Source organism: Somniosus microcephalus, chromosome 21 (genome assembly GCF_052327205.1).
Source record: "Somniosus microcephalus isolate GS21.2 chromosome 21, FLI_Smic_1.0, whole genome shotgun sequence".
NCBI classification, from domain to species: Eukaryota; Metazoa; Chordata; class Chondrichthyes; order Squaliformes; family Somniosidae; genus Somniosus; species Somniosus microcephalus.
In genome coordinates, this window is record NC_141007.1 from 55,643,251 (window position 1) to 55,662,057 (window position 18,807).

General features: G+C 43.4%; 1 protein-coding gene across 4 annotated transcripts in view; it reads right to left on the minus strand.

Annotated features, from left to right (window-relative positions):
• The window catches only part of LOC147102820 (platelet-derived growth factor subunit A-like), a 98,528-nt gene that overhangs the window by 7,807 nt on the left and 71,914 nt on the right, over positions 1–18,807 (minus strand). For 2 of the 4 annotated variants that reach the window (XM_085963669.1, XM_085963670.1), the window contains exons 4-5: positions 15,493–15,639; positions 8,532–8,725 (exon numbers count right to left, since the gene is read on the minus strand). In XM_085963669.1, the coding sequence (XP_085819795.1) occupies positions 8,532–8,725; positions 15,493–15,639 (341 nt within the window). The remainder of the gene's footprint in view (positions 1–8,531; positions 8,726–15,492; positions 15,640–18,807) is intronic. The other 2 variants (XM_085963671.1, XM_085963672.1) reach the window with 1 other exon arrangement.

Genomic DNA, 18,807 nt, shown 5'->3' on the forward strand with positions numbered 1-18,807 from the left:
AGGTGACAAGATTGCCGTAAAAACCCATCTCGTTCACTAATGTCCTTTAGGGAAGGAAATCTACCGCCCTTACCTGGTCTGGCCTATATGTGACTCCAGACCCACAGAAATGTGGTTGGCTCTTAACTGCCCCCCGCAAGCCACTCAGTTGTAACAAACTGCTAGGAAAAACCTCAACCTCATGGACTGCAGCGGTTCAAGAAGGCGGCTCACCACCACCTTCTCAAGGGCAACTAGGGATGGGCAATAAATGCTGGCCTTGCCAGCGACGCCCACATACCATGAATGAATATTTTTTTTAATGGGCTTCTGTCAATATTCCACCAAAGAGTTTGTATAAAGAAACACAAGACGTCACGTCTGTGGTGAAATAAATATGCTCATAATGAAACCTTTGAAGAAACGCATTTGTCCAATTCCCTTGTGAAGGTTATTATTGAATCGGCTCCCACTACCCTTTCAGGGAGTGCATTCCAGGTCATCACAACTCACTGTGCAAAAAAAAAAAGTCTCTTCATCTCCCCTCTGGTTCTTTTGCCAATTATCTTCAAATTGGTCAAGAAAGATAATATGATGATGAACAGCAGCATAATGTATGTGAGCTGGTCTGAACAGAAGCAAGTCCTCTGCTCTTTATACAGCTGCAGCACAGAGCTGGGTGAATCGCAAAACGGAGTGAGTTGCTAAACACAGTGAAGACGGGAATTGGGTGCAGAGGGGGAAGGAGGTGCTGAGTAACTTAAACCAAGGGGCAACAGTAAATAAGTAAATATATAAATAAATCATCAGAGTAATTAATTGGATCTAAGGGAATAAAATTAACTAAATAAAGGATACCAACATTAAAGGGATTTGAATTGCATTAAATAAAAATCTAGTATACATAAATATTAAATAGGAATTAGGGGATACTAAACTAAAACATATATATGTAATATAAGAGATATATGTATTTAGCTAACATAAGTAGATAGAATTTTAAGTAAAAAGATGGGGCAGCGGAGGCCCAGGGCTGGATTTTCCAAGCCCCGAGGAGGCGGGCATGGAGGCGGGACAGCCGGTAAAATCGGAGAAATCGGGTGGCAAACCCGCCCCCATCCCGCCTCCGTGCCCTTTTGCCAGGAGGCGGGAAGATGTGCAGCTTCAGGTCCCGTCTCCTGGAGGCGGGAAAGGCTTTTAATCCTTTTAACTGCCTGTTAACAGGTAGTTAACAGGCAGAAAAAGGGATTAGTGCCATTTTACCTTCACAGGTTCCTGACCTCGGAGAACCCCGCCGGGTTGGAGGAGGTCTGCGGCGGTCGGAGGCACCTGGAAGTAAGGTGTAGAGGTGAGTGATGGGTGCAAGTGTGGAGTGGTAAGTATGCAAGGTGAGTGATAAGTTTAAAAAAGTGTTCACTTACCTTTTTTTTACTTCTATAGCTGGATCAGGAGAGCGGACATCCACCTTGTCAATTTCAGGTAATGGCTGATGGACCCTCTGATCCATCAGACATCTGAAATTTACTTTTTTACAATGTTTTTTCAGTCCTCACCACAAAAACGAATCAAACTCAAGAGAATGTCAGTGTTTGACAGCTTCACAGAGCTGTCAAACGCTGTCATTTCTTCTTTCAAGAAGTCTTGACAGATAGCACGTCTGTCATTGACGAGATCTGTCAGTGACTTCTTCCCTAATTGGCTTGCTGAGCCCGCCGGGCGGGCTTAACAAGCTCAATTGGGGAAAATCCCTCTGAATGGTCAGGCGAGGATGGAGGCGGGACATTGACACGACAAACAGCAGTCCCGCCTCCAAGTCGCCTCCATTGAGGAAATCCAGCCCCCATTGTCTGCAATTCCTGCGCCATGTGGGAACTTCAGGACGCTTCATATGTCCTGGATAACCATATGTGCAGGAAATACATCCAGCTGCTTGAACTCGAGCTCAGGATTTCTGAGCTTGAGGAGCGGCTGGAGTCACTGCAGGGCGTATGGGAGGCTGAGAATTTCCTGGAGTGCATGTTCCAGGAGGCAGTCACTCCGCAGCCACAGAGATTTCAGGGGGATAATAAGTGGGTGAGAGGCAGGCAGTGCAGGAATCCTCCGGGAGTGGGGCACTCTCAAACTGGTTTTCAGTACTGAATAGCAGTGAGGGTGACGTCTCCTTGGGGGGGGGGGGGGTGCAGTCAAGAGCACATCCACAGCACTGTGGGGCAAAGAACTGCATAGGAAGGCACAGCAAAGTATACAAATGAATTTGTCATAGAGGATTCGATAATCAGGGGGATAAGACAAGTCCTTCTGCAACCACCGAAGTGAGTCTCTCATGGTACCTTGCCTCCCTGGTGCCAGGGTATAGGACATCACTGAGAGGGTGCAGAACCTTTTGTGGGGGGATAGGGAACAGCCAGGAGTCGTGGTCTATGTTGGAACCAATGACATAGGTAGGAAAAGGGTTGAGGACCTACAGGCAGAGTTTCAGGAGCTAGGGAGGAAGTTAAAGAGCAGGACCCCAAAGGGAGTAATCTCTGGATCACTCCCAGTGCCACGTGCTAGTGAGTATAGGAGCAGTAGGTAAGACAAGTTAACACATGGCTAGGGAAATGGTGCAGGAGGGAGGGCTTCAGATTCCTGGGGCACTGGGACCAGTTCTGGAGCAGGAAGGACCTGTTCAAGATGGATGGGTTGCACCTCAGCAGGGCTGAGATCGATGTCCTCGCAGGGAGGTTAACTAGTGCTGTGGGGGAGGGTTTCATCTCATTTAAGGGTGGGAGGGGAGGCACAAGGATGAAGCGTTAGAGAGGAGATACAAGATGCACAGAGGACTGGGGAGCCAAACAGCATTAAAATAAAAAGTAATTCAGAAGGGATGAGACAGGGTGGAAATGCGAGGCAGACTAAGATCGGTTTGGAGTGCATGTGCGTAACATAGAAACATAGAAGATAGGAGCAGGAGTAGGCCATTCGGCCCCTCAAGCCTGTTCTGCCATTCAATGAGATCATGGCTGATCATCCAAATTCAGTACCCTGTCCCTGCTTTCTCCCCATATCCCTTGATCCCTTTAGCCTTAAGAACTATATCTAACTCCTTCTTGAATATATTTAATGAATTGGCCTCAACTGCCTTGTGTGGTAGAGAATTCCACAAGTTCACCATTCTCTGGGTGAAGAAATTCCTCCTCATCTCAGTCCTAAATGGCTTACCCCTTATCCTTAGACTGTGACCCCTGGTTCTGGACTCCCCCGCCATCGGGAACATCCTTCCTGCATCTAGTCTGTCTAGTCCTGATAGTATTTTATAAGTTTCAATGCGATCCCCTCTCATTCTTCTAAACTCTAGCGAATACAAGCCCAATCGACCCAATCTCTCTTCATACGTCATTTCTGCCATCCCAGGTATCAGTCTGGTGAATCTTCGCTGCACTCCCTCCATGGCAAGAACATCTTTCCTCAGATAAGGTGACCAAAACTGCACACAATACTCAAGGTGTGGTCTCACCAAGGCCCTGTACAACTGCAGCAAGACATCCTTGTTCCTGTACTCGAATCCTCTCGCTATGAAGGCCAACATACCATTTGCCTTCTTAACCGCCTGCTGCACCTGCATGCTTACCTTCAGCGACTGGTGCACAAGAACACCCAGGTCTTGTTGCACTTCCCCTTTCCCCGATCTATTGCCTTTCAGGTAATAATCTGCCTTCCTGTTTTTGCCACCAAAGTGGATAACCTCGCATTTAACCACATTGAGCAGATGCATGGCAGATGCAGTATAATCACCCAACCTGTCCAAATCATACTGGAGTTTCTCGGCATCCTCCTCACAGCACACACGCCCACCCAGCTTTGTGTCGTCTGCAAACTTGGAGATATTACATCTAGTTCCCTCGTCTAGATCATTAATATATATTGTGAATAACTGGGGTCCTAGCACTGATCCCTGTGGTACCCCACTAGTAATTGCCTGCCACTTGGAAAAAGACCTGTTTATTCCAACTCTTTGCTTCCTGTCTGCCAACTAGTTCTCTATCCAAGTCAGTACCTTACCCCGGATCACATGTGCTTTAACTTTGCATGCTAATCTCTTATGCGGGACCTTATCAAAAGCCTTCTGAAAGTCCAAATACACCACATCCACTGGTTCTCCCTTATCTATTCTACCAGTTACATCCTCAAAAAATTCCAGTAGATTAGTCAAGCATGATTTACCTTTTGTAAATCCATGTTGACTTTGTCCGATCCTGTCACTGTTTTCCAAGTGCTCTGCTATTACATCTTTTATAATGGACTCTAGCATTTTCCCCACTACCGATGTCAGGCTTACCAGTCTATAATTCCCCGTTTTCTCTCTACCACCTTTTTTAAATAGTGGGGTTACATTAGCTACCCTCCAATCCATGGGAACTGTTCCAGAGTCTATAGAATTTTGGAAGATGACCAGCAATGCATCTACTATTTCTAGGGCCACTTCCTTAAGTACCCTAGGATGTAGATTATCAGGCCCTGGGGATTTATCGGCCTTCAATCCCGTCAATTTCCCTAACACCATTTCTCTACAAATACTGATTTCATTCAGTTCCTCCCTCTCATTAGACCCTATGTTCCCCGACATCTCTGGGAGGTTATTTGTGTCCTCCTTTGTGAAGACAGAACCAAAGTATGTATTTAATTGGTCTGCCATTTCTTTGTTCCACATTATAAATTCCCCTGATTCTGACTGCAAGGGACCTACGTTTGACTTCACCAAACTTTTTCTCTTCACATATCTATAGAAGCTTTTACAGTCAGTTTTTATGTTCCCTGCAAGTTTACTCTCATACTCGCATTTTCCCCGTGCATAAATGCACGGAGCGTGGTAAATAAGGTTGGTAAACTGCAGCCACAAGTAGCCACTTACGATTATGATATAGTGGTAATAACGGAGACCTGTCTCAAACAAGGGGAGGAATGGCCACTTAATATTCCTGGCTACAATGTATTCAGGAAAGATAGGGAAGGAAAAAAAGGACGGGGATGGCAGTATTGATCAAAGATACTGTTATAACAGTAGAAAAGGATGATGTACTTGAGGATTCAAAGACAGAATTTATTTGGTTAGAGTTAAGGAACAATAGAGGAGCTATTACACTGCTGGGTGTAGAATATAGGCCGCCAAATAGTGGGAGGGAGGTAGAGGAGCAAATTTGCAGGCAACTTGCAGAAAGATGCAAGAACTTTAGAGTAGTGATAATGGGGAACTTCAATTATCCTAATATAAACTGGGAAAATAAGTGTAAAGGTCAAAGAGGGGGAGGAATTCCTGAAATGTGTACAAGAGAACTTTTTTGATCAGTGTGCTTCCAGCCCAATGAGGAAGGAAGCAGTGCTGGGGAATGAAGTAGGTCAAGTGGAGCATGTTTCAGTGGGGAAGCATTTGGGGAACAGTGATCACAATATCATTAGGTTTAAAGTAGTTATGGAAAAGGACAAGAAAAAATCAAATATGAAAATACTTAACTGGAGGTGAGCTAATTTCAGCGAGTTGAAAAAGGGGCAGTGGCTGCGTGGATACAAAATTGGCTAAGGGGCAGAAAGCAGTGTCGTGGTGAACGATTGTTTTTCAGACTGGAGGGAAGTTTGCAGTGGTGTCTCCCAGGGGTTGGTGTTGGGACCACGGCTCTTTTTGATATATATCGATGACCTGGACTGGGATATACAGGGCATACTTTCAAAATTTGGAGAAAATACAAAATTTGGAATTGTAGTAAACAGTCAGGAGGATCGAGACAGACTGGTGGAATGGGCAGACATATGGCAGATGAAATTTAATGCAGAGAAGTGTGAAGTGATTCATTTTGGTAGCAAATATGAGGAGAGGCTAAATAGTACAATTTTTAAAAGGATGCAGGAATAGAGAGACCTGCGGGTATACGTACACAAGTCTTTGAAGGTTGCAAGGCAAGTTGAGAAGGCTGTTAAAAAGGCATACAGGATCCTTAGTTTTATAAATAGGGGCATAGAGTACAAAAGCAAGGAAGTTATGATAAACCTTTATAAAACACTGGTTAGGATCCAGCTGGAGTATTGTGGCCAATTCTGGGCACCATACTTTAGGAAGGATGTCTAGGCTGTGGAGAGGGTGCAGAGGAGATTTACTAGAATGGTACCAGAGATGAAAGATTTCAGTTACGTGGAGAGACTAAAGAAACTGAGGTTCTTCTCTTTGGAGCAGAGAAGGTTAAGGGGAGATTTGATAGAGGTGTTCACAATCATGAAGGGTTTTGATAGAGTAAATAAGGAGAAACTGTTTCCAGTGTCAGAAGGGTCGGTAACCAGAGGACACAGATTCAAGGTAATTGGCAAAAGAACCAGAGGCGACATGAGAAAAAAAAAATCCATGCAGTGGGTTGTTATGCTCTGGAATGCATTGCCTGGAAGGGTAGGGGAAGCAGATTCAATGATAACTTTCAAAAAGGAATTGGATAAACCCTTGAAGGGATTTTTTTTTTGCAGGGCTATAGGGAAAGAGCAGGGGAGTGAGACTAATTGGAGAGCTCTTTCAAAGAGCCGGCATACGCACGATGGGCCGAATGGCCTCCTTCTGTGCTGTATCATTCTACGATTCGCTGCAGCGACAACCTGGGATTTAGAGTGAGGCTGTGTCTGCTGTCAAGTTGTCGGAGCAGGTGGTACTTCAGACTTAAGTAATAGGAAAGAACTAATAAACAGAATCAATTGAGAGTGGAAGTCTTTTTTTTTAAAGTCTGGAGCAAATAATGTATACGTTGAACAGAAAGATAAATTCAAACACACGGTACAAAATAGAATACTGAAAGAAACTGCAACCGCATTACAGAAGAAACAACGGAGAGCTGATTGATACATGTTTAAAAAAATAATAAACTCTTTGAATAAAAGCTAAGCTGAGACAGTCCATAACTTCCCGTGTTTATTTTATTGTGGGCAACTTTCCGAAGAAAGGTTTTCTTAAAGCCCTGCCTGCAGCCTCTTTGAATAACAGTGCTGTTTATTATTTACTAATTCTACGTGCTGAAAGAAGTGTAATTCCAGCAAATGTATAAAAAAATCTTTTTTTTTTTAAAGCTGGTCAGTTAACACCATCTAAATTATGGAAGTGAAATCCCCCTTCATGCACATCCAATGTAAGCACATTATATAAGGAAGTTTTCACTGAGCGCCAGATTACTTAGCTTAGTCAATACTGAGTAGGTGTTATGTACAAGTGTGGTTCTGAGCAGTTCCTTTCTTGTTCTCTGTCCCATATCCTGTAGAGCTAACTGACTCAACTACCCAAATACAAATTTATATTCTGGTGGAAACAAATTTATTCAGTTGGCTTCTTTACATTTCATTATTCAGATTCTGGTTTAATTTCTCCGCACTCCCCCACCCAGCTCTTCTCTTTCAGGGTCCCCACCATTGATGTCCCAGCCACTAAGAGGTTAAATTAGTCCGTACCGTGACAGTTGGCCACAACCTTGCAAGAGCACCCCCCATTTCAATTTACTACACTAGCCACCTTTGTGACTTCTCGGAGTGCAACTGCCAATACTTTGTTGCTTTTTTGAACGTCGATCCATTAAATCCTGCCTTGAGACTGTCCAAACTTGTTTTGCATAGAGCCTGGACAGCCATCAAAATGACTCTCAACAGACCCGGTTCTGTTCCGCTCTAATCCAGGCTGCAGAGGTTGAAAGGACAAACGCTCTAACTTACTGCACTATTAGTCATCACCCGTAGAGCATTTAATCAAAGTGGTGGCGACAGTCAGCTCAGTTGGTGCTGCTCTCACCTGGCTTCAAGCCCTACTCCAGGATTTAAAGTACTGGCACTTCAGTGGAGTGCCGTATTTTCACAGGTGCCATCATTCAAGTGAAATATTCAGGTAGATGTAAAACATCTCACGGCAATAATCTGAAGAAGAGCAGAGAGTTGTCCTCCCTCAGCCAACACCACCAAAAACAAATTAACCGATCATTGATCTAATTTACTGTTTGTGGGGTCTTGCTGTGTACAAAATGGCTGCCAAGTTTGCCTGCACAACAACACGTCAAGTGACTGCACTTCAAAAATTGGTTGTGAAGCACTTTGGGACATCACGAGGACACGGCAATGTATTATATCAATGCAAGTTCTCTCTCTCTCTAATCCAGTTTAATTTATAATTAAAGCAAGCTAATATATATTAAATAAAGGGGTGACATATTTAATGTCAGAATTTGGGATTTCAAGTTTTTGGGACTTGTTCTTTGCTTATATATAATTAAGATATGGTTAGTAGAATTTGGGCAGTTTCGATTTTATCTGATCATCCCCTATTTAAAAGCAAGATTTTAACAGTACAAAGCTACATACCAATTGGTACTGATACTAGAAAGACCATGTGTGTGTATAGGGGAAGGGCAACAGCAGACAGCCATTGGCTTTCCATGGACCTGTAGAGATGGAGCTGTCTTAGGAAGTAAGATGCAGTGCACTCACTAGCCTGCAAAGTTTAACAAAACACCTATAAAAATGTCCCAGTTACAGAATATGGGCAACAACATTTCACTACATACCTGAAAGGGCCTGTAATTTGCAAGAGATGGAATGCATTTATAAGTTTTGGTGTTGCAGCAGCCAGAGCAGCGCTGGATTTCAACACATGAAGGCCACAGAAAGAAGCCCGCTGAAGTGGGGTCCACTTTGTACCGAGGAACCTCTACCGAAACTATTCTTGTTTTGCATCCAGCTGGTTTTGTCCTAGAATATCCTTTGATTATGAGAAAAGAAAATGGCAAAATTATTGTTTTCACATTACAATCTCACCTCTATCTCCCCTCAGCCTTGATGACTGATGGCAAAATGCTTGGAAGAACTGTGACATATGGAATAGATTCCTTATAGAGGGCCTGAAATTATCAAACCTTCCTCGCAAACAGTGGACAACCATCAACTGCCTCAGAACCAGTCACGGTAGATGCTGCCACCTTCTCCATAGATGGAAGATTAAAGCATCCCCATCATGCGACTGTGGAGCTCCTGATCAGACCCTGGAGCACATCATTGAGCACTGCCCTCAGAGGAAATTTGCAGGCAGCCTACAAGCTATCCACCACACTGTTACACCGGAGGCTTTAGTCTGGATATCTGACTTAGATATTGACATTTGATTTGCTTTGCTTACGACCATACGAAAGAATAAGAATAAGATCTATATTTATATTAAAATCCTAATTCCCCCCTCCCCGGTTCACCAGTCTATTGATATCAAATTTTGCCATGGTAATGGCAACAGCTGCTGTTCTTACTTCCTCCAGAGGATGGCCTTGTTATCTCCAAAAAAAAATCATATTACAAGAATACCTGTTATTCCTGCCTGCACCAGAGGTGGCGCTGTAATATCACTCAGCCTGTTATAACAAACATTGCCATGGGCGATTGATACTCTGATCCGTATAAAACAAGTCCCCAAATTACTCTGAGCAAAACCCACAGGAGGTCTGCTCGCAGACAAGTCATGTCCTACTCTTATAAAATCAAATAATTGAAAATAATAAAACCATCTTAGACTGGGTATTATGTAACGAGAAAGGATTAATTAGCAATCTTGTTGTACGAGGCCCCTTGGGTCGGAGCGATCATAATATGATTGAATTCTTCATTAAGATGGAGAATGAAGTAGTCGACTCAGAGACTAGGGTCCTAAATTTAAATAAAGGAAACTACGATGGTCTGAGGCGTGAGTTGGGTAGGATTGATTGGGGAATGTCACTCAAAGGGTTGACGGTGGATAGGCAATGGCAAACATTCAAAGACCGCATGGATGAACTACAGAATTTGTTCATCCCAGTTTGGCATAAAAATAAAACAAAAAAGGTGACTCAACCGTGGCTAACAAGGGAAATTAGGGATAGCATAAGATCCAAGGAGAAGACATATAAATTGGCCAGAAAAAGCAGTAAACCTGAGGAGTGGGAGCAGTTTAGGATTCAACAAAGGAGGACAAAGGGATTAATTAAGAAAGGGAAAATAGAATATGAGAGTAAGCTTGCAGGGAACATAAAAACTGACTGTAAAAGGTTTTATAGATATGTGAAGAGAAAAAGATTGGTGAAGAGAAAAAGATTGGTGAAGCCAAGCGTAGGTCCCTTGCAGTCAGAATCAGGGGAATTTATAATGGGGAACAAAGAAATGGCAGACCAATTAAATACATATTTTGGTTCTGCCTTCACAAAGAAGGACACAAATAACCTCCCAGAGATGTGGGAACATAGGGTCTGATGAAACGGAGGAACTGAAAGAAATCATTATTTGTAGGGAAATGGTGCTGGGAAATTGATGGGATTGAAGGCCAATAAATCCCCAGGGCCTGATAATCTACATCCTAGGGTACTTAAGGAAGTGGCCCTAGAAATAGTTGATGCTTTGCTGATCATCTTCCAGCATTTGATGGAATCTGGAACAGTACCCATGGATTGGAGGGTACCTAATGTTACCCCACTATTCAAAAAAGGTGGTAGAGAGAAAACGGGGAATTACAGACCGGTAAGCCTGACATCGGTAGTGGGGAAAATGCTAGAGTCCATTATAAAAGATGTAATAGCAGAGCACTTGGAAAACAGTGACAGGATCGGGCAAAGTCAACATGGATTTACAAAAGGTAAATCGTGCTTGACTAATCTACTGGAATTTTTCGAGGATGTAACTGGTAAAATAGATAAGGGAGAACCAGTGGATGTGGTGTATTTGGACTTTCAGAAGGCTTTTGATAAGGTCCTGCATAAGAGATTAGCGCGTAAAGTTAAGGCACATGGGATTGGGGGCAAGGTATTGACTTGGATAGAGAACTGGTTGGCAGACAGAAAGCAAAGAGTTGGAATAAACGGGTCTTTTTCCGAGTGGCAGGCAATGACTAGTGGGGTACCACAGGGATCGGTCCTTGGGCCCCAGCTATTCACAATATATATTAATGATCTAGACAAGGGAACTAGATGTAATATCTCCAAATTTGCAGATGACACAAAGCTGGGTGGGTGTGTGTGCTGTGAGGAGGATGCCGAGAAACTCCAGGATGATTTGGACAGGTTGGGTGATTGGGCAAAAGCATGGCAGATGCAATATAACGTGGATAAATGCGAGGTTATCCACTTTGGTGGCAAAAACAGGAAGGCAGATTATTATCTGAATGGCAATAGATTGGGAGAAGGGGAAGTGCAACAAGACCTGGGTGTCCTTGTGCACCAGTCACTGAGGGTAAGCATGCAGGTGCAGCAGGTGGTTAAGAAGGCAAATGGCATGTTGGCCTTCATAGCGAGAGGGTTTGAGTACAGGAACAAGGATGTCTTGCTGCAGTTATACAGGGCCTTGGTGAGACCACATCTTGAGTATTGTGTGCAGTTTTGGTTGCCTTATCTGAGGAAGGATGTTCTTGCCATGGAAGGAGTTCAGCGAAGATTCACCAGGCTGATACCTGGGATGGCAGGAATGACGTATGAGGAGAGATTGGGTCGATTGGGCTTGTACTCGCTGGAGTTTAGAAGAATGAGAGGGGATCTCATTGAAACTTATAAAATTCTGACAGGACTGGACAGACTAGATGCTGGAAGGATGTTCCCAATGGTCGGGGAGTCCAGAACCAGAGGTCACAGTCTAAGGATAAGGGGTAGGTCATTTAGGACAGAAATGAGGAAGAATTTCTTCACCCAGAGAGTGGTGAACCTGTGGAATTCTCTACCACAGAAGGAAGTAGAGGCCAATACATTAAATATATTCAAGAAGGAGTTGGATATATTTCTTAAGGCTAAAGGGATCAAGGGGTATGGGGAGAAAGCAGGGACCGGGTACTGAATTTGGATGATCAGCCATGATCGCATTGAATGGCGGAGCAGGCGCGAGGGGCCGAATGGCCTACTCCTGTTCCTATCTTCTATGTTTCTATGTTTAATCACTGAAATTGATTTTTTTGAAATTAAGTTGAATTTTGTATGTTGATTATAGGGGTAATTTTCTAGCTTTGAACTCCCACTGGGAAGCCTCAATCACCAGCAGCACATATCAGAAACTCTGCACACAATTTTCCAACCATTAATGGTCAGAAAACATGGTTTAAATACAATATTATATGAATGTAAGAATATAAGAAAAGCTTGGGGTAACTCAAGAAGGAGACCACACTACTCACTAGTGACTACAGCAACATCTATTTACTTACAAAAGATAAATTTTGCCTCCCAATTAGAAATGGTTTTTGAATCTGTTCCCACTAATCGTGAACAGTGCTTCAACATTTAAAAGAAAAGCAGAATTCCTCAGCTAGTCTGTAAGATCTTGCACTGTAGCCTCCTACATGATGCACACTGACATGAATCAGTCATTCATGAAAGAAAGACTTATGAAATAATACTGAGCGGCCTGCGGGTGGCGCTGTCCAGGGAGAGTATAAATACTCGGGCACGGGCCCAGCTTGCGCAGGACATTCTTAACAGGAACTAGTGAAGGACACAACTAGACCTTCATGTTGTAAAACAGTTGATTAAAGCTTTGTTTAACGCTTAGACCAAGTGCCTAGTAGTTTTCTTACATCACACACTATACCATTAATTCTGTCGTTCCCACCTACTCTTTACCTTCTTTTCACTTTGCATTGTGAACATTGCACTCAGCTGTCCCTAGTGATGACATGCACTGCCTTTACTTTCACTGGATCATTTTCTCCGAACATGAAATGACCCAATTTGAACCTTCAGGAATACGCCTGATTCAACCAAATTTGGATCTCTTTTAGGTTTTAAATTGGGATGTTGCTCATCCCAACTGCCACCCTTTCATCAAAATTATGACCGTGCTGCTTTTAACTATCATTGGCATTCTCCACAGTGGCACTGTCATAACACTGGACATTAGTAATTACATTGTTTCGCTTCTAAAAATGAAGTGAGCATAACAGATGTCGAGGAGGGAGCTAAAGACTCTTGGTCTTGCTAACATTTCTAAGCTGTTTGAGCTGTGTACATGTGGCTTACCCTTCAACTGAATTACAGCCCTTTAAATCCATCTGCCCTATTCATTATTCTATATATAATTAGTATACTGTTTTTAACTCAGCAGGTCATTTTGATAATGTAACATTTTCAACTAGTAGCATCTTATTTTCAGACATGAATTTGTTTTAAACTATATCTCTTTGCAAGTTAAGCCTCACTTATGTTAAGTGGAATAACATCTGCTGATAGCTTGAGTAGATTTTTTTTTGTTGCAATCTGATAAATCATAACGCTTTGAGGGCAGAATTTTATGAATCTAACTTTGGTCTTGTTTGTGCAGACCTTTAACAGAGATGTGTAGGAAATTGGTTATGGCCCGTTTTCGGGCACCTAAACCAACAGACGCGCCCCAACTGGGAGGCCCAAGGTTTGCCGCAAAACAGACCATATTTGCTTGATTTGGGCAAGCTGCTCGTATCCGTCATGCCTCCACATACAGCTTGTCCATTTTGCCTGCACAATTGTCGGGCCACCCAAGGGTAGGTCCCAGAACGGGGATGGGTAGCGGCAAACTTGGGGAGGGGGGGTGGGGGCGGGGGCAATCGTGAATACTGTGGAGGAAAGGGAGCACGTCTGCTCCTCCAAGTTTAAACAAAGCCAAACCTTTCGTTGGGGAATGCTGCTTAGGCTGCAGCAGCTGCTGAAGGATCCTGAGTGGCGCAGGCCCGATGTCTGTACCGCTCATCGCAGACCAATTTCGGCAAGTGGGGCCTCAAATAGGCTAATGCCCCTCATTTACATATGTCAGGGACCTAATGCCTGTTTTAGGTGGCTGCCAGGAACACCTGAAAAAGAGCCTGACCGAAAAACGGGCACAACAAGGTTCAATGTCTACCCTGACAGGGAATCATGGTCCTGTTAGATCCGTGTATCTTGATGTTGTGTGTCCTTCAATAATTAGACAAGACTACTGCAGAGAACAATCAACAGGTGTTTACTGGATGAGGGTTACTCTAAAACTAACTGTACAAATCCCTACTCAGGGTTATATACAGGTGTGGTCACTGCCGGTACTACAGTATACAGGAGCTGTAAAAAGTAGTTCTCCCCTTAAAGGTACATACACTACAGGTCCCAGCTGAGAAACCCCCTGCAAATTATGTTGGCTGTTCCAAACAAACAAGTTCTTTATGTAGTTCTGTTCATATCGGGTTTATGCTTAATATTTGGAGTTTCAAAAATGATGGATCATGCACGTTATTGGAGAAATTTGGTTATCCTGCAACTGCAAGGTGTCAGTCACACAGGGTCTGTGATACAGTTCACATATCAGCGTGGGCAATTGTTTGAAATATGTTTTGTTGCTAAGTGCATGTCGAACTCCTGATCACGTTAGTGGTGGGCTAGAATCCCCAAAAGGTATATACTCTTCTCCATTTCAATTACAAAATATGATGCTTCTGGCATAACTTAGACAGTGTCCAAGAGATGGGGCAGACCTGGGAAGTAGCACTGATGAATCTGGTGCCATATGGGCTAGAACTAGTCACGTAACGCAAAGTTCTTTTGTGAAAGGTCCAACAACGATTTGCAACTTTGTCAACCTCTCTAATCCCACCCTATTCTCCCAATGATAGAACATACACTGACATCCATATTGCTACGCCCACTACACCTCATGTATGTGTTCTTTTCAGAGTAACTTAACACTTTACATCTGAAAGAATGTCCATTGCTGAGGATACAAAGACTCGTCCTTGCAATGATGCAATTGAGACAAGCATTAGCTACCACAGGCCTGTAATGAGAATAAAGCTGGCTATCAGATCATAGCCAAAGCCACTGATTTACCATATTCATAGAAAAATGGGCAGAATGCAACTGCAAAAGTTCAGTTAAAATCCCCAAATTATATGTGTTAAAAACAGAAGTTGCTTTATCCCGTCAGTGGCTCTGATAATTGCCCATATTGCTTCTCAGGGGTGTCAATTTTTGTCTCATAACACTCCTGCAAAGCGCCTTGGGACGTTTTACTACTTTAAAGGCGCTATATAAATACAAGTTGTTGTTGTTGTTGTATTTATTTCCACTGTCCAAAGTCTACTCCTCATTCACCTCCAGAACCAGGTTCTCTAGATTTGCTCTCAGATATACGTTGAGTAGGTTCAGGAATGAGATAAGTTCCTGGAACGCTGTTGCTCACAGATGAGAATAACATTAATTTCCACTTCTGGAATCAGAAACATATGCTTCCAGAAATCAAACCACCATATATCTTAAGATCTTCACAAATGAGAAAGTCCAGCTTCTGAATAAAATGGATAATTGTGCAGAAGCATTTAAGATATTTGTCTAAGCCAGTGTGTTTGTAATTGTAAGCACATGTTAAAAAGTTGAAAGAAAAACAGAATGAGGCCCAAGCAAGTTGAAGTAACACCTAGCTTACTCTCATCCAACAGTACTTGAGGAGAGAGGTGCTCCAGTTGATGAGTAGAATCTCGCTGTCAAACAGGAAATGGAAGCTGAGCATGAACTGGTAGTAATACTAGCAGACCTGCTAAAAATGATCGTGGTTGGCTCTGTGGTGGTGAATCTTGCGGTACTGCTAGGTGAAGCGATGGGGCTGAGCGTCCGTCATTGTTTGCCTTTTGTCCAAGGTGTTCATGAGTACTTTTGTGTCTCTCCAGCCAAAGTGACACACCTTAAAAAAACACAAAGCACAAAAACCCTGCTCAGTTCAACAAGCGTGCAATGCCAAGTCCAAATTTGCTACGAGACATCACGTAGCTGTGAAAATTACTCAGTTGGCGAAATGATAGGCCTGGACTTGCAATCACAGTCAGTGATGAAGTCAGAAGATTCCAGGGATTGTTGAATTTGATGCAACTTGAATAGGCAATACCATCAAGGAACCACTTTTCATGAAGCATTATCCCACAAAACTACAAAAGCATCAAAATAAGGAGTTCTGGTTTCAACAGGACAGTGTTCTGTATTTTGTATACAAGACAGATGGCACAGCTTCAGTTCATATAATAAGCACTTCAGCTATTGCATGTTGGATCATTCTCCACACACCGGGTGCTTTGGTGATTATTGAAGAACACTGTGAGTCTGTTATCTGTGAGCCTACAGCTGATGGTGCCAGTTACCGTTGGATGAGCAAATCATTCCATGTTACTTAATAGCAGGGATGAAAGTCATTAACAGGGTAAGAGCAACGCATGAAGCTTAATGCACATTGCGCCACATAGACTTTAACCCTTATTCATCTGGACAACAAAAAGATGGCAATATCATCAAAATGGTAACATTTGTGACCATTTCCATCACTCCTTGGAAGTCTAAGGGAACTATTAATGCAAACTGATACCAGAACGATGCCAGTCAGAGTACAACAATCAGGTGGAATATTTAGTGGAGCAAAGCCAAGGCCTTGAAATTATGCAGTACAAATATTAGTGTACAGACACAAAGTGTGCTCTTATTGAATTCTTTTGTCGGCTATTTCAACAGAGGTATCAAACCATTTATTTTAAGTGGGTTAATGCCTCTGTTAAAATAAAGGAATTTCATTTGAGCCCGTTAACAACTTCTACGCTCGCTTCGACAGGGACAACAGGGAGCCGGCTACCAAAGCCTTGCCACCCCCGGAAGACCAGGTGCTCACTCTGTCGACCTCCGACGTAAGGGGTGTTCTACGCGGAGTGAACACACGAAAGGCTGCTGGACCGGATAGCATCCCTGGACGGGTACTCAAGGAATGTGCTGATCAGCTGGCTGATGTCTTCACCGCCATCTTCAATCTGTCATTGGCCCAGGCAGTAGTCCCTACATGCTTCAAGACCGCTACCATTATTCCTGTGCCAAAACAAACGGCTGTGACGTGCCTGAACGACTATCGACCTGTCGCACTCAAACCCATCATAATGAAGTGTTTCGAGAGACTGGTCTTAGCCCACATCAAAGCCAGTGTTCCCGCCTCTCTTGACCAACACCAGTTTGCCTATCATGCAAACAGATCAACGGAGGATGCAATCACAACTGCTCTACACTCGGCACTGAATCACCTAGATGGTAAGGAGACCTACATCAGAATGCTGTTCATAGACTACAGCTCAGCATTCAACACTATCGTCCCCAACAAGCTGGCCACCAAACTCCAAACTCTTGGCCTGAACACTTCCCTCTGCAACTGGACCCTGGACTTCCTAACAAACAGACCCCAGTCTGTCAAATTAGGTAACCACACCTCCCCCCCCCCTGACCCTGAACACGGGGGCCCCACAAGGATGTGTGCTGAGCCCCCTCCTCTACTCCCTCTTCACCCACGACTGTGTGGCTGTTCATGGTTCCAACACCATCATCAAGTTTGCGGATGACACCACGGTAGTAGGCCAGATCACCAACAACGATGAGTCAGCCTACAGGGAGGAGGTCCAGCATCTCGTGAAGTGGTGCGCCGATAACAACCTGGCCCTTAACATCAAGAAAACCAAAGAAATCATTGTGGACTTCAGGAAGTCCAAAGGCAGAAGTCACACCCCCATCCACATCAATGGGGCTGTAGTGGAAAGGGTGGACAGCTTTAAGTTCCTTGGAGTCCACATCACGGAAGACCTCTCCTGGTCCCTCAATACCTCCTCTCTGGTGAAGAAGGCCCAGCAGCGCCTATATTTCCTAAGGAGGCTGAAGGGATGTAACCTGGCACCCCTGATTCTCTCTAACTTTTACCACTGCACTATAGAGAGCATCCTGACAAACTGTATCACAGTGTGGTATGGCAGCTGTAGCTACTATGACCGGAAAGCCCTGCAGCGGGTAGTCAAAACTGCCCAACGCATTACCGGCACCCGGCTACCAACCATAGAGCACATATACCAGAAACGCTGTCTACGGAGGTCACGGTCCATCATCAAAGACCCTACCCACCCCAACCACAGTCTGTTCACCCTCCTGCCATCTGGGAGACGCTACACATGCATTTGCACCCGTATGACCAGATTTAGGAACAGCTTCTTTCCCAGGGCTGTCATCCTACTGAACTCCACAAACAAACTCTAAAGCCTGCACATCTGCCAATGCACTTTATTATGGTTATGTTATGTTAATATACTACAAGCCAAATGTATGTTGAATGTTTAAATGTCTTAATCCAAATGTACACTCTCGGGAGCCGCAAGCCTACATTTCGTTGTACTGCACTTGTGCACTAACAATGACAATAAAAGTTGATTTGATTTTGATTTGATTTTTTTAAGTGCTTGTCAACTAATATTTGCATGACATAATCTCAAGGCTCAAATGTCCACTAAATAGAATATCGGTGGAAACTTTTCATCAACGGATCACGGTGGAAACAGGAAACCTTGTTACAACTACTTTTTTCTCCAATCAGTTCCCAAGTCTTAAGGTGATCTTTCAAATGGTTGAATTATGTTCATTCAGCTAATGCAAAACCCTTCTTGATGGAGCATGTTAAAAGGGAAGAGACTTTAGGAGTGAACCAAGATGGTGAAAAATTTAGAGGCTAGGGAATATGTGTCACCACTGATCATAATGTATGTGACAAGATTGTTCATAAGGGAAAATAAAATGAATATGGCAGATTTCAACAGTTGCTTTTTGCCATGAAGGTCAAAATAGATAGAAATTGGAAGGGTAAAGCACCAACAAAACTGGAATGTTTTTAAGAATATAATCAATAAAGGTTGAAAAGTTATTTAGTGTGTTCATATTAGATAAAAAGAAAAATAACAAAATGGGACTTCTTTGGTGTTGAATTGGCTTCAAAATGGCACACTTGACAATCCTCTTAGCAGGTCTGGTAATCTGATACCTGAGCCAAGAAGATTCACAGTACATCAGT